Source organism: Sprattus sprattus (assembly GCF_963457725.1).
Source record: "Sprattus sprattus genome assembly, chromosome: 15".
Lineage (NCBI taxonomy): Eukaryota > Metazoa > Chordata > Actinopteri > Clupeiformes > Clupeidae > Sprattus > Sprattus sprattus.
This window is the reverse complement of record NC_137913.1, coordinates 9,534,277-9,551,776: the sequence shown is the minus strand read 5'-3', so window position 1 is coordinate 9,551,776 and position 17,500 is coordinate 9,534,277. Positions and strand designations below refer to the sequence as shown.

The 17,500-nt window shown below is 48.4% G+C and overlaps 1 protein-coding gene across 1 annotated transcript in view; it reads right to left on the bottom strand.

Moving 5' to 3' along the window:
- mvb12bb (multivesicular body subunit 12Bb) overlaps window positions 1-17,500 on the bottom strand; it is a gene marked incomplete at both ends in the record, with an annotated part of 48,520 nt that overhangs the window by 4,930 nt on the left and 26,090 nt on the right. The window contains one exon of the mRNA XM_080852149.1: window positions 15,127-15,215. Within this exon, the coding sequence (XP_080708275.1) occupies window positions 15,127-15,215 (89 nt within the window). The remainder of the gene's footprint in view (window positions 1-15,126; window positions 15,216-17,500) is intronic.

Below are 17,500 nucleotides of genomic sequence, written 5' to 3'. Positions count from 1 at the left end.
ATTATTCCTGATTCTGTCTTGTCAGTGAGACGCTCTGCTCCAAAACAAAGACACACTCAAAGAAAGAAAAAAAAAAAAAAGCTACAGAAAGAGGAGAAAAGGAGTGGTAGGGAGAAAAGAGACAACCCATTTCACCAGATTTCAATTTGCATGAAAATGTGTCTGTGAGCGCTGCAAGAAGGAGGCCGTGTGTGTGTGTGTGTGAGAGTGTGTGTGTGTGTGTGTGTGAGTGTGTGTGTGTGTGTGTGTGTGTGGGTGTGTGTGAGTGTGTATGTGTGTGTGTGTGTGTGTGAGTGTGTGTGTGTGTGTGTGAGTGTGTGTGTGTGTGTGTGTGTGTGTGTGTGTGTGTGTGTGTGTGTGTGAGTGTGTGTGTGAGTGTGTGTGTGTGTGTGTGTGTGTGTGTGTGTGAGGGTGTGTGAGTGTGTGTGTGAGCGCTGTGAGGAGTAGGCTGTGCCAGAAGCACGCCGTATAATTAGCGCTGTACCAGGCGCACGGTCCTGTGCAGAGTGGAGGTATAATTAGGCAGGGCTGTAATTAAGAGAGTGGCCTTCATCCTGAAGATCATGGTTAAGGCTGTATGTGTGTGTGTGTGTGTGTGTGTGTGTGTGTGTGTGTGTGTGTGTGTGTGTGTACGTGTGTGCGCGCGCGCTGCAGTACACCCGCACAGCACAGGAATCAGGGTGTCACTGATGACAGGGGAAAGAGCAGGCCTTTGTTTATCAAATACATCAGAGCCCAAATTAACACCGGCTCACAGCACGCACACACACACACACACACACGCACACGCACACGCACACGCGCACACGCACACATGCAAGCTCACACACACACAAACACACAAAGGGCTTCAAAAAAACATCAAAAAGTACAGAAAGACAAACTTTACTTTACCTCTCTTTTCTCAATTCCCACATCTCTCTCTCTCTCTCTTCACATTCTCTCTCTCTCTCTCTCACTCATTCTCTCTCTCTCTCTCTCTCACACTCATTCACTCTCTCTCTCTCTCTCTCTTTCTCTTCCTTCTCTGTCTCAGCTGCACCCGGTGTCTCTCCCAGAGGAGGGCCAGCTTGTCTTTCCTGTCTTCTAGCAGCAGAGCTGGAATAATGTGTGTGTTTTCAGTACACTCAGGTGAGATGCAGACTTCTTCCTTGACTGCTCTTTCAGTCCTGGGGGGGGGGGGCGGGGTTCAGGTCTGTGTGAGTCCACCCTTCCCTAAGGCCACTTAAAGGAGTCTAAAAGCTCTTACTCCACCCTTCTATAGGCCAATTAAAGGTCTTACTCCACCCTTCTGAAAGAGTCTTCTATAGGCCAATAAAAGGTCTTACTCCACCCTTCTGAAAGAGTCTTCTATAGGCCACTAAAAGGAATCTAAAAGCTCTTACTCCCCTTGCTTGGTTTGTTTTCATGTTTCATCTCTCTCTCTCTCTAGCTCTCCATTCCCTCTTTCTTCTCTCTTCTTTACTCATCTCTTGCTCTCCCTCCATCCATCCCTCTCTCTCCTCTCTCCCTCTCTGTCTGCGTCTCTGAGGATGGCCTGTGTTTGGTGCTCATAAAGGCCTGTGCTCTCCTGCTGATGAGTGTCCAGCAGCTCATTCAGTCGCTTCCATCCCACTCAAAGACTCTCGGCTCTCCTCCCGTTGCTCCGGGAAACGATGGATGACCCAGGTGAGCCCTTACTCATGGGCTGGATTTACAGTTCCCACACTCTGCACTGAAAAACTCCACGATTCACTTACATGCACTTACACACACCTCTGCCTTGAGTCACTGCCAAACATGGACCCAGCTCTAGAAATCATAAATACTTTACCCGGGATTTCCCCCCCCCAAAATGATATACACACACACACATACAAGCCCCCCACCACCACCCTCTTTCTATCACACACTCAAACACAAACAGAGATAAAGAAGAAGGAGGGAGAGAGAGCGAGATAGAAAAAGCGAGAGAGAGTGTGTGTGTGTGTGTGTGTGTGTGTGTATATGTGTGTCCTGGCGGCTACAGTGATGATTGTGAAGAGTCTGAGACACACTCTCAGTGCTCTGGGGTAAATTATGTGAATAATCTGTGGCCTTGTTGATGTGCTGCCTAGTGTGGGAGCCTCACACCTCGAGAGCCGCTGCCATTCAGACCACTCCGTCCCCCTAATCTGGGCTACTGCTCTGTGGATGGGGCCATTGAGCGGCTGCAGGGGCCAGTAGCCAATCATGACAGCGGGGCCCGCACGACTCAGAGAAGCCTGATGGCCGTAAGGACAGCGGGCCGTGTGACACTTACAGCCTGATGGCTTCTCCAGGCCCATAAAAGCCAGTGAATAAACACACACGTGGCGTGACACAGGTGCACACTCCGGCACGGGCAGGGAGGAGAGCAAGAGGGGGTGGGGGGGGGGTGGAGGGGGATACATGACAATCAATATTCAGTCACGGAGCTGAAGGCGCGAGGGGCTCTGATGAATCAGCGGCCAGCCAACACCGGCGCCAGGAGGTGAAGGCCGGCACACTCCTTTTATTCTTCAAGGATTACCCCCTCAATCAGAGGACGCTTAGTGTTCCCATTGCCTTCATATCTCTCTCTCCCTCACACACACACACACACACACACAAACACTGTCACACATATACACACACACACACACACACACACACACACTTTGCACAGGTACGCAGGTGCTGTGATGGATCCAGCCATGCCGCAGAGGAACACAATCACACCAACCAGCCACAACACAGAGGAACACGATCACAGCACGAGCCACAACACAGAGTGCCATCTAAGGGCTTTTAAACTCAATTCTAGAGTGATGAGCCTTGCAACTGCCAGCTAGTGGAGTTCCATCGTGGAACACACCATTTACCAGTCTGTGTGGGCACGTACTGGTGGAATATGGTGCACACCATTAACCAGTCTGTGTGGGCACTTACTGGTGGAATATAGTGCACACCATTTACCAGTCTGTGTGGGCAAGTGTTGGTGCAATACGCTTGAATGAAAATAAGAAGAAGATTAAAAGATGCCAACAAAAGCTAAAAGCAGCTGTAGCGGCGGCACATTGGGCAGTGCTCTCCATCTCTCCTGTAGCACACAGTATTGTCTATTCCCCCCCCCCCCCCCCCGAGCACACAGAGAGGGGCAGATAGGCCTGTATGGATGCCCCTACAGGGGGAGATGGAGCGCTCTGATTAGGGCTATCTCTGGGAGTGGGGCCTGACGGATGGAGCAAGTGGAGAAGCCGAGGGGGTAGAGGAGAGGAGGGGAGGGGAAGAGAAGGGGAGGATGGGGAAGAGGAGGGGAGGGTTGGGGAGAGGAGGGGAGGAGAGGGTTCTTGGTGTCCTGTGCGAATCAGTGGCTTATTAATGACTCCGTCAGGGGGGGGGGGTTAAAAATGGCGGTGTGAAGGCAGGCATCCGCGGGGGCAGACGGATGGGCGCTTCAGGAGAGAAAGAGCTCAGCAGAACACTTGGCTGGACGGCCATCTCTCACACGTCTGCTGCTGGACCGGAACAAAGACCCTCCTGCTCCTGCTCACACACTGGAGAAACACACACACATAGATACGACTTCACAACTACACACACACACTACTCATAGATAGGACCTCACAACTACACACACACACTACTCATAGATAGGACTCCACAACTACACACACACTACCCATGCTATAGATACAACTCCACAACTTCACAAACACTACCCATGCTATAGATTCGACTCCAAAACTACACAAACACTATCCATGCTATAGATACAACTCCACAACTACACAAACACTACCCATGCTATAGATTCGACTCCACAACTACACAAACACTACCCATGCTATAGATTCGACTCATATATACACGACTCTGCGACAGTCGTGATACAACTGCATATGAAAGACACTCTTTCGCCCCGGATCTACAACCGCTAACACACACACACACACACATTGCACTTGCATACAAGTGCGCGCGCACACACAAACGGATGGATATACATACGCAAAGGAGGCTAGGACACCAATCTTGGATTCCACCATTTATTTGAGTAAACCGAGCTGGTGACGGTTCGTATCCTCGTCTGACTTGTCAGTCCGACGGTCAAAAAAGCGCCGCTGGAACTAGGGGGAACATATATTTGGTTCTCAGCTTAATTACACTGGTGATTCCCTGTTATGGCTGTAGGGACAAAAGAAATTGTCTTGGCCAGACCACTTCAGTAAGATGTCTTTTGACAGGCCAGGGAATAGGATATATCAGATGGTTATTATTACAGTTATAAGTTAAGCACACAGTGAATACCGTGATTGTGTTTTCAGGGTTCATGTTGTGATCTGAGTTGTAATTGATTTTGGTGTATACACCTTTTTCATAAATGGTGCTGGCCTCTTCTCTATATACTGTATATTGACTTGTTCTGCTCAGGACAGTCTTGTCAGGTATGTGCATATGTGTGAACCTTGAGAGTGCTGATTGTTGTCAAGAGACTTTGAATTTAGATTATTTTCTTTATTTTTGTGAATGCCGTGTGGCATTAGATTTATGAAGTTGGGTTCCCTAATGTACCTTTTTGTGTTTGACTTATGGGTTTGTTGATCTTTTTGTGTTTGACTTATGGGTTTGTTGATCTTTTTGTGTTTGACTTATGGGTTTGTTGATCTTTTTGTGTTTGACTTATGGGTTTGTTGATCTTTTGAAAAGTTAATAAACCAATATAACTTCCAATCCTCACCCTAACTCTGAGCTTGTGACCATACCCACGTATAGACTGTAACCGGAGGCTCGGTCCGTCACAGACTCCACAACTACACACACAGTACTCATAGTTACGACTCCACAACTACACACACAGTACTCATAGTTACGACTCCACAACTACACACACAGTACTCATAGTTACGACTCCACAACTACACACACAGTACTCATAGTTACGACTCCACAACTAACCACACAGTATTCATAGCTATGACTCCACAACTACACACACAGTACTCATAGCTACGACCCCACAACTACACACACAGTACTCATAGTTACGACTCCACAAATAAAGAATCTTATCTTGTCATTCATTGTGGACATATCCCTTTTTTACCTCCGCCAAGGAGGTTATGTTTTCGCCCCTGTATGTTTGTTTGTTTGTCTGTCAGCAGGATTACGCAGAAACGCATGGACCAATTTCCATCAAACTTTGTGGGGAGATTGGGTAATATAATGGAAATAATTGATTAGATTTTCAGATGTCAAGGTCAAAGGTCAAGGTCACAAGGCGGAGGTTTGCATTCTCTGAATGCTCCCATTCTTGTTTGGTTTTGCAGTGACCCATAACTCCACTTACAAACAATTCTTGGTGTAGATGCTGTGGAGAAAAACAAATCTAAAAACCTCGCAAGTGGACATGAATTCTTTAAAAGACTGATCCAGAACTTGGTAGATTTATTTCTGTGTGCATCTTGTCCCTGCACTAGGGGTAAAGTTTTAGACTGAGAAGGATGGAGGGGGAGAGAGAAAGAGAGAAGGAAGGAGGGAGAGAGGGAAAGAGAGAAGGAGGGAGAGAGAGAAAGAAAGAGAGAAGGAGAGAGAGAAAGAGAGAGCGAGGGGGAAAGAGAAAGAGGAGAAGACCAAGAGGTTTTACTGAGGAGGGTGGAGGTTGGTTTGGAGGCAAAGTAGTTTCCTTTAACTCCTGGAAGAGTCCTTCTGCCCTCACCTACCCCTCAATGCCCCCCCCCCCCCCCCCCCCCCCCCCCCAACCTGGAAGACTCCTTCTGCCCTTCTCCTCTCCTGGCGTGAAAAATTGTGTCTGCATCTGACAGCGCCCCTCCCCCTCCCCGACATATTGCGGTTTATTTAGTGGCGCGGGTAGGCCATCTGTGCCGTGGGGCGGTGGTGGGGTGGGGTGGGGTGGGGGGGCATCAGGCTGGTGCGGGGTGCCCGCTCTGGGCAGGAGGGCTAGGGCTGGCTGCTCTGCCCCCGCTGGTCATTAGTCAAATGGGCTAATGAGAGAGAATACAAATGCCACCCCCCCCCCCACCCCCCTATCTGACAGGGGGAGTTTTGGAGGTGTCAAAGCCCCTGACCCTATAGCAGAACTGATGAGGGTGCCAAGCTATTTTCAGCCTCCTCTAATGACTGTGCCACTACCCAGACCAGACCATCCGTTTTCCTCCTTTGTCTAGTCTTCTCCTCTTCTTTCGCCCCTTTCTCTTCTTTCTTTCTTGCTTTCTCTCTTTATTTTATCCTCTTGAGTCCGTCCCCCCGGCTGCCTCTTCTTCACGGTGCTTCACAGAGGAGGGAGAGGTGGACTCATTTACTCCGGAGTGTATTATATTCACAGCAGCAGGGAGTAGTGGGCTGCATTCTCATGCACTGACAGTGGCGGATAATGGCACAGGATCCACAGTGACAGTCATGGGAGACAGTAGTATTTAAAGTATTATTTTAAGTCCTAAAATGAAGGAAAATAAAGCAACACGTTCAGTCGGGGGGATTACAATGAGAGGTTGGGAATGTGGTGAGCATGTTTTAAATGCAACACATTCAGGAAAGGGAGAGAGAGAGAAAATAGAGAGAGACAGGGAGAGGGAGAAAGAAAGGGAGAGAGAGAGAGAGGGAGAAAGTGAGGGAGAAAGAGAGAGAGGTGAAGAGAGGGAGAGAGGGAAAGGGAGAAAGAGAGAGAGATAAAAGAGGGAGAGATTGGCAGAGAGGGAGGAAAAAAAAGGGAGAGAGAGAGAAAAGGGGAAGTGTTTAGCGTGAGGGGAGAGGTGTTATTTTTCCATCTGGGTGACAAGCGGCCCTTGAAATGTGCCGGTGACTCTGGAGCCAGGAGCCTCTTCCAGCCTCACACAATCCACAACATTAGTCTTCCACAGAGACATACACTCCCACACACACACACACACACACACACTCACCCACACAAGTCCAGCAGTTCAGAGAGCAATAAGAAGCTACCCATTGAGAAAAAAAAATTATCATAGAACAGAACACACTACAACCCAGCATGAAAACATTTTTCTAGCCAACCAGGCCGGTGAGACACACACACACATACACACACACACACAAGCCAGCCCCAGGAACACACACCACCTCTGGAAAAGCTCTGGTCTACACCTCACTCAGTTACTTAAAAAGATCACCCAGAGTCATGGGAAGCATGCTTTTATAACAGCCTTTTATTTCACATCATTAGCATTAGTATTGTTGTTATTATTATAATTGTTATTACCATTAATGTTGTTATTATTGTAATTATTAATATTATTTGTATTACTATTATCATAGTATACCATGTTTCTAGGACATCTGCAGTGTTGGCAGTGTTTACCTAACTCAAAGCCCTGTGTGTTTCTTTGGTGTACCGGCCATGTTGATCCTGACTGCTGATCTGATCCTGACTGCTGATCTGATCCTGATCCTGACTGCTGATCTTATCCTGATCCTGACTGCTGATCCTGACTGCTGATCTGATCCTGATCCTGACTGCTGATCTGATCCTGACTCCTGATCCTGACTGCTGTTCTTGATTGCTGATCCTGACTGTTGATTTGGGTGCTGGCTAATGCAGTAACTGTGTCAGGGGTTTGCTGAGTAAAGTAGGCCACGCCTCAAAATATGATGGCCCATGTGTGAGCTAGTGGGCGAAAGCATGCAGTGTGTGTGTGTCTACATGTGAGTGTGTGTGTATGGCAGCAGCTGACCAAGGCCTGCTGGTTGTGTGTGTGTGTGTGTGTATGAAGCATGGGGCAAGCATGTGTGTTGGCTCCAGCTAATAAAAGCCTGTGTGTGAGTGTGTGTGGTGGAAGGCGTGTTGGCTCCAGCTGATGAAGGCCTGGCATGAATGTGTGTGTGCACGTGCGTGTGTGTGTGTGTGTGTTGGCTCCAGCTGATGAAAGCCTGCCGTTAAATTGCGTGTACCGGATGGGCCGCAGCAGAAGGCGCAATTACACAAATCCCCTCTTAATTAGCGGTTCTGTGGGCTTGCTAACCTGCCACGAAGGGGCAATGGCACACGTCTGTGTGTGTGTGTGTGTGTCTACAGTGAGTGCACTCGCTCACAGGACCTGGCTGGCAGCAGCAGGTCAGATGGCAGAGAGCCTGTCTGTGTGTGTGTGTGTGAGTGTGTGTGCGCATGTGAGTGTCTGTGTATGAACTGCATCAGGTCAGATGCCAGAGAGTCTGTCTGTGTCTGCGTGCGTGTGTGTGTTTGTGTATGAACTGCAGCAGGTCAGATGCCAGAGAGTCTATCTGTGTCTGCGTGCGTGCGTGTGTGTATGTGTATGAACTGCAGCAGGTCAGATGCCAGAGAGCCTGTCTGTGTGTGTGTGTGTGTTTGTTTGTGTAGCAGCAGGCCAGATGACATAGAGCCTGTGTGATGCTTCCTCCCCTGAACACAAAATGAGGGACACGCAGCCAATACTCAAACCAACACACACAGCCAACACTCTCACACACACAGTCAACAGCCTTACACACATACACACAACCCCCACATACACAGACAACACTCTCCCACACACACACAGCCAACACCACCCCCTAAACACACATAGCCAACACTCTTACACACACAACCAACACTCTCCTCACCGTCTCCTCTCTCTCTCCACCTCTCTGATCCTTCTCTCACCCAGACCCCTTCATTCTTCTGTTTTTCTCTCTCCCTCTCTGTCCTTTCCACTCCTCTTTCTCTCTGACCCCTCTGCCCTTCTCCCCGTTGCCCCGTGTGTTCGTGTGTGTGTGTGCGTGTACTGCAGCTCGGTGGTTGCCATGGCGTCCAGGGAGGGCACGGTGGTTATTGAGCTCTCTGTGTTTCGCGATGGCGGGTGATGTAAGGTGGCACCTCACGCCGTGAGTAATGAGCACTGCTCGGGCCGTGCCAGGCCGATGCCAGGCGGACGAGAGACGCAGCGCGGCGTGGTGCGGACGGCAGGCTGAGGAGGCCCCCCAGCAGTCAGCGGCGCGGCCAATGCCCATCCGTCACCGTCCTAAAGCCCGCCCGCCCACACCACTCCACCCTCCCTCATTACGCACGCTAATCAGCGCTACATTAGTCTCCCGATGACACGTTTGTGTGTGTGTGTGAGTCTGTGTGTGATAGGTGACGTGCCAAAGCTGCCTGTGTAAGCACACACAGATGCCTATGTATGTGTGTGTGTGTTTAGTCTGTGTGTTTGTATTGTGTTTATGTTTGTGTTGTTCTGGCTGATTGTGTTATTATCTGCTTTTGTGAGTTGTCGAGCGAGTTGTTAGAAGTCATGCGATTAGAGTGTCTGGCATGGACCCGTGCAGTAGGGGCCTGTGGAGTAGTTTATCACCGTGGCCCTCACCAGATGCCTGGTGACTGCGGTTGACTTTTAGTTGATTAAAAAGCCTAAATGAATAATACTGAGTGTGTGTGTGTTCGTCCATTCTTTTGTGCTGATTTGCATCTGGGTCCTGCGTTCGGCTGTAATGGATGACGGCGCTCTGAGGCTCCCGGTCTAGTTTAGGAGGGCAGTCATTAGGCCCCAGCCACAGCCCAGCCTGCAGGGGGCCCCTTGCCCACCCCGTGCCCGCCCCGCGCCCACCCCGCGCCCACAACGACTTCATTTCCAGAAGCTCATTGTGGCTTTAAATCACACTATGTATTAGAGGCTCATTAATTACCATCTTAACGAGGGTGTGGACCCATTAAAAGATCTTTAAGGCACATTCGGCCATAAATCTCGTTAAATCATATTTAATGGCTGGAATTTTGGGGGAAATATTTTTATCAAGTTCTAATTAGACGTGCGATAACAAAAGCCTTTGCCCGCACACGCGAGCCGAGCGAGACATGGGGCGAGACAAGAAGCCATCCATTGGGGCTCCGTCGTTGTCACGTAGCGCGGTGTCACGCGGCGTCACTGAAGACGGATGGCGCTCCGCACTTATTCTGGGATGGGAGATGGACAGCTGAGCGATGGCGCTTGGCACCGCGATTAGGCCCTGCTGCCATGTGCTGCTCGTAACTCACGGGCACAGGGGCCCCGTCTCGCTCAGCCTGTGCAAGGGCATGTGTGTGTTGGGCTAAAGGAAACGCATCCACATCTTGGTAAGGGCTGTGGACATCACAGCTCTGCATGTTTTGTGTGTGTGTGTGTGTGTGTGTGTGTGAGAGAGTGTGGGTGTGTGTGTGTGTGAGAGAGTGTGGGTGTGTGTGTGTGTGTGCATGTGCAAGGGCATGTGTGTGTTGAGCCAAAGGAAACGCATCCACATCTAAGAGCACGAAGAAAGCAAGGCTCTCTCCTAATAGTAATTCTCCCCTTTTTTGAGTACATTACATTTAAATATTTACTTTCAATATTAAATTGATTGAATAAAGAAGAACCTGTATTCAGAAAAGTTTGAAATTCCAATCTCTCTTTGCTCTCTGGAACTTTCTAGCTTCTGCAGGAGGGAGTTTTCAATCTGTCTGGCGTTTCCATACAGCGCACAAGCATAAATCACTGGAGGCTTTTTGGGAGAGAGTGTGTGTGTGTGTGTGTGTGTGTGTGTGTGTGTGCGTGCAGTCTCTTATACCTCGTCGTTAGCCCCACGGCCTTGGCTTACTTTCAGACGCTCAGAACATTTTTATTGAGCTGAAAATTGCACGGCTTAAATCGTGTACCATCCCAAGTAAAACACTGCAGTAAATCTGTCCTGCGTCCGCACCCCCATCAGATATCCATACACAATTCATTTAGATCAATTTGGCCCATGCTAAAGAGGACCAAGGTGAAGCCACTCTGGGCTCCTGCTTATAAGAGTGCAGATGTGGGCGCCTGGGTGGCAAAGCTCTTCATCAAACCTCTAGTCCAAGGAGAGCCACCCAGGCGTGACGCACACACACTTAGCTGTCACACACACACACACACACACACACTTAGCTGATGGGCTCCATGTCTCTCCCCCAGCCCTGGTGTTTTCTGAGCCTTGAGCCTGAAGTGCTCCTGCGTCGTAAAATACGACTTCACTCACAGAGGAGTGTGTAGGAGCTGCATGGCTGATTGAGATTAACACAGAAATTACGTCTGCCTGAGATTATAACAGAAATTACGGCTGAAATGTCTGCAGCCGTACCTGTGAGCCCAGTGCAGACCCGTAGGGTAGACCCAGGCCAGAGCTGTGAGCCATCTGGGGCAGCCCCCCCCCCCCACCACCACCACCACCACCACCAGTCATGAGCAGGATGACGGGGAAGAGTCAGTGAGGAGCGTTGCACCCTGGGAGATAAGATGGAACTTTTGTTTGAAACCTGATGAGAAGCTTCTTAATGAAAGTGCTGCGCCAAAAATAATCTTTTTTCTCCCTGTTAGTCAATCAAAAGATGTGCGGCTGGTGGGGGGGGGGGGCTTGACGACAAAGGGAGGAGAAAGAAAAGTCATTTTACATAATCAGGCAGCGCCATCTGGAACAATTAACGGAATACCACAGAACTCGGCGGATCAGTCATACGGGCTTATTAAAGATCCAGAATTATACAAGTCATAAATCCTTGGGAAAACGAAGCGTACCTCTGCCTGTCATCACTATTTTAACTTCAAATACGCTGGGATGCTCGATAAGGTTGAAAGAGGAGATTAATATATGCAAATTACGCCAAGCATTTAAAAGCTCCCCAACAACTGTCTCCCTTCTTCTTTTTTCCCTCCTCTTATTATGGGCCTCTATGTTTTATTCATAACCAACTCACCTGTCATTTCATAAGCTCCAATATTATGGGCTTATTATTAAACAGGGAAGAGGCGCTTTAATTGGAAAGCTCCATTGCATTTTCCAATTATTTGGAGCAAATTAAAAAAAAAAAAAAAAAACACTCATACACAGACACACACACACACACAATCACACACAGATGCACCACCTTTAATAAGACACCTAATATCAGTTCCAGGAAATCAAAAATCATTGTCACTGTTCTGCCATGATATTTTGGAAACCAAAGTTAATTTTGAATCCTTCTCGGCACGTCCCTCTCTTCCTCTCCGTCGTCATCAGCGGATGAACTGTCTCTTAATTGAACTTCTGCTAATGGATTGGGAAATAATTGAGCACCATATTAGGTTAGATCACAGTCAATGTCAGGATACTTTTGATTTATTCAATAGATATGTTAATGTATGATTTTTTATTAGATTTACTATTTTATTAGGAGAAAATGGGAGAATGCTTTATTCATCCACTCGACAGAAATGTGAAGAATCCTTAGCAGTTCCCTGTGTGTGTAGCTTTGCTGCCCTGATGATACAGTAATGAAACAGCAATGGCAATATGGGGAGAGAGTGTGAAGGTACAACGAAACTGAGGATAAAATTAATTTCAGCATTTTCACAGACATCGGAAATGTTCATTTAAACACTTAAACAGACACACACACACACACACAAACACACACACACACACATGCACACACACATGCACACACACACACACACACACACACACACACACACACACACACACACACACACACACACACACACACACACACACACACACACACACACACACACACTCAATTTTCTTTTCAAATTCTGCTGTACTGGTGGATTCTCTGCTCCATCAGGAAAACAATGGGGAGTAATTGGCAAAGGAAGCCTTGCCTTTCACACATCAAACACTCAAGGATAAAAAACAAAAGCTAAAGGTTGGGGCGTCTGAATGGAGTACAGTAAAGGAAAGCAAAGCCAGGGCTGTCAGGAGGAAGGAGAGGCAGGAATCAGTGTGAATTAGTTTCTCATATTCCGCTGATGAATGTCAGAAGCAGCAGCACCTCCTACCAGTACATCATGTGGCTAATACTGACAGACCCTCCACACAATAACACTCTCTCTTTCTCGGACCCATTCTCCCTTTCTCTCACTCACTCTTTCTTTCTTTTTTTATTTTCTCTTCCTCCTTCCTTTTATTCCTCCTAGATTTCTTATCTTTCATGATCTGTCTCTTTCAGACTTTCATGGAATCTCGTCTCTCTTTTTTGTTTCGTTTTTATTTCTTTTCTGTATCTTTTGGTATCTCTCTCTTTCTCCCTCTCTCTCTCTCCTCTCTCTCCATCTCTCTCTCTCTCCCTCTCTCTCTCTCTCTCTCCTCTCCAGCCCTTTCCTCACTGGCTCTCCTCTTTTTCTGTGTTTTGTTGGGAAGTGACGGAAGGTTTAATTGGGAAAGCAGGCAATTCATCAATCCTAAAGGAGCTGCCGCCACTGGCCTGACAGTGCGCACATGGTTTTAGAGCAACTCCAACCTGGCCAGCTGTCAGCAAGCTCCGCACCACGCCACACACACACACACACACACACACACACACACACACACACACACACAACACACACACACACACACACACACACACACACACACACACACACACACACACACACACACACACACACACACACACACACACACATACTCACACACAGAGGGATATAAATGCAGGCACAGGATCTGATACACAGCCTTCTCTTTTTTTTTTTTTTTACACACACACACACACATACATATATATATATATATATATATATACAATTAACAAATATCTGTCTAATATATTTGGACTCTTAGACTGCTGCTGTGATCAGGTTCTTCTGTCAGAGCAGTCACACAGCAGGGAAATGCTAAAGCTGATGGCTGAAACTAGCCCCCAATCTCCAGCCAAACTAAACAATATGCACAATATATGCTATTACTATTATTAACGCTGTTTGGGATTATTCTGTGAAAGAATATATGAAGAATATATGAACTCTACACATTCTGACATCCTTTGTTTTTGTTGTTGTTGTTCTAATTGTTTATGGATTAAGGAATCACGAAGGACCACAATCACACACAAACACACACACACACACACACACTCTGCCGATTGGACAATGACCGGTATACCAGAAGTCTCAGCCTGCCTTTGCATGAGTGTCAATCAAATGCTGTTCCCATGGTGACAGGCCAAGCCGTGCGCTCCTGCCTGTGTTAATGTCTATGGGCATGTGCCACAGATGATCACTGAACAGCTGTTTTACATCCAGGCTGGTCTCACTGAGCTGCTGCTGCTGAGCAGGGTTAAAGCAGCATTATAATAATTATAAAGATGAAAAGATAAAAGTTATCCAACCTACAGAGGTCTAATCCCACCTGCGTGCTTCTCAAAGCAGAGCAGAGGATGCCAAGACTGGCGACGAGACAGCCTGTGCCGGCGGCACGGTACACACACACACACACGTCTTTACCACATGGTGTCTCTCTCCCGCCAGATAAGGCCAACAGAGAGAGCTTCTCCTGCAGACTGTGTGTGCTTGTGTGAGGGTGTGTGCTTGTGTGAGGGAGTGTGTCTCTGTGTGTGTGTGTGTGAGTGTGTGTGTGTGTGTGTGTGTGTGTGAGGGTCTGCACCATCTTCTATCTGCGAGGCTGGGCGTGTTTGCACTGTATTTCTCTGTCTTCAGGAAATAGTAAATGAGCTTGAGAGAGGAGCGGGGAGGAGAAGAGAGGAGCGGGGAGGAGAGGAGAGGAGAGGAGAGGAGAGTGGAGGAGCGGAAAAGAGAGGAGAGGAGAGGAGAGGAGAGGAGAGGAGAGGAACGGGGAGGAGAGGAGCAGGAGAGGAGAGGAGCAGGAGCGGAAAGGAGAGGAGAGGAGAGGAGAGGAGAGGAGAGGAACGGGGAGAAGAGGAGCAGGAGAGGAGAGGAGCAGGAGAGGAGAGGAACGGGGAGGAGAGGAGCGGGGTCCGCCTGATAAATCATTAGCGGCTGGCACATGCTAAATGTTCTCCAGCGGCCCCCGCAAAGGCTCCTGGGGAATCGGCGCTCACGCACCCCGCTCCCCAAGCCAGCCCACAGGAGGACTAGAGAGGAGATTCAATCCCCACTTCAATCCGGCACAGAAGAAAAGAGATTGATTTACACAGTAAATCTGAGTGTTGAACACACACACACACACACACACACACACACACACACACACACACACACACACACACACACACACACACACACACACACACACACAGGAATAGACGGCCGGCAGAAGCACAAAGAGAAAGTGGATTAGAGAGGGAGTTCTCTTGTGATATTATCATTGCTGTTTGAACACACAGTTAGAATATGATGACGATGTGGTGTATCATGTATCACATATATGCCTTACCTGATATGGTGTACAGGCCGTCTGAGTGCAGGCGCTCGTAGACGGGTCCAGTCTTAGTCAAACTGGAGGCCAATGATGATGATGTTTGCCTGAACGACAGCAACAGACAACATCGTACAATAGGTACATTAAAATACATAAATAGATCAGTCTTACTATGTTCTACATACAGGCATTTTATCAGTCTTTTTTTGTTTTTCAAACTGCTCTGTCTTTCTCTGTTCTTCTGTGGAAAGCACTCTTTCTATGTTTTTTGTTGTTCTTATTTGTATTATTGTGCTCATTATTATTCCTGATGTTGTTGTTATTATTTTAATTATTGTTATTCTCATCTGGAGCAGATCCTTTTGTTCTGGTCTAGTGCCTTCTGAAATGCCTGGTGAAATGGTGATCAACGTAAGCCGGATCACGAATGGCCTGAACGGTGTGGTAAACCCCCAATATTGGAGTTATTGCAGTGTGTTACACATTACACACACACACACACACACACACACACACACACACACACACACACACACACACACACACACACACACACACACACCCCACACAGTGGCCTGAAGGGTGTGGTAGACCCCCAGCACTGGAGTTATCGTGGTGTGTTCCACAATACGTGCTGTATGTGCGGGCTAAGAAGATTAATATACAATAAGCAAGGCATTCACATTCATACCCTCACACACACACACACACTCACACATAGCATTCACATTCATACCCTCACACACACACACACACACACACACACATATACACAAACACACACACACACACACACACACAGCATTCACATTCATACCCTCACACACACTCACACACAGCATTCACATGCAGATCCAATGCATCATGGGGATTAGGTAACCAGGCAAACACAACCTCAAGCCCATATCTTTCATTACCCCAGGTGTCACACACACACACAGACACACACAGACACACACACACACACACACACAAACACACACACACACACACACACACACACACACACACACACACACACACACACACACACACACACACTCACACACAGTTTGAGCCTTATTCAAAGTGGAAGATTAATGGTTGTCATGATGACTCTGATCTTAAAACCAAACCTCCATCTGAGGTCAGACAGCCTTAGGGGGGTGGGGAGCGGCTGTACAACCCCCCCCATGAAGTGATCCCATGTTTGGTGTGTTGTGACTGTGAAAGCCAGGCTGGTCTGCATGGGGTGGTAAAATGGTCAACTGAGGGTCATACATCTCTGTAAAATGGACTGTGAGTCTCCTGTGGGTCCCACTGTAAGGGAGGACTGACATACACAGGACATTGAACCCTAACGCTACACCCACCCCTTCCCACCCCCCGGCACCCCCCCAGGACACACACCACGCCCTGCTAACCCTCACGCTGCTCAGCTGCATGCCTCTAATGTGGCTATTGATCTCTCCAGCAGTGACTGAGGAGAGAAACACAGTTCAAACATGACGACCCAATCTACTGCGTGTGTGTGTGTGTGTGTGTGTGTGTGTGTGTGTGTGTGTGTGTGTGTGTGTTTGTTTGTGAATGTGTGTGTTTCTGTGTGTGTGTGTGAGTGTGAGTGTGTCAGACACAGCGGGATGCAGCTCAGATGTCTTCCTCATACATGTATTGACTTGCAGGGCTGCTGTGTGGTGTTGCCTCCGTTCCTCCACTCCCAGTGCAGGAGGCAGAGGCAGAGACTGAGGCTGAGGCTGATGCTGAGGCTGAGGCTGAGGCTGATGCTGATGAGAGGCAGAGGCTGAGGCTGAGGCTAAGGCTGAGGCTGAGGCTGAGGCTGAGGCTGAGGCTGAGGCTGAGGCTGAGGCTGAGGCAGAGACTGAGGCTGATGCTGAGGCTGAGGCTGATGCTGAGGCTGAGGCTGAGGCTGATGCTGAGGCTGATGCTGATGAGAGGCTGAGGCTGAGGCTGAGGCTGAGGCTGATGCTGAGGCTGAGGCTGAGGCTGATGCTGATGCTGAGGCTGAGGCTGAGGCTGAGGCTGAGGCTGAGGCAGAGCCTGGGGCACAAATGAAGCGTGCAGTAGTGCACTTCATGGACACAGCGCACTCGCTCTCTCCATCAATCATGCTATCATGAATTACTCTCTCTGACACACTCCCAGCAATCGATAAACACACACACACACACACACACACACACACACACACACACACACACACACACACACACACACACACACACACACACACACACACACACACAGATGGAAACAGCAGATTTTAAACACTGGGAAAGACTGCAGGATCTGCACTTACATGACACTGACATCTCTTGCAACTGTTGATACACAGCCGAGATACATCAATATCAAGTACGTCAGACCCAAACAACACACACTGAAGCCCTAA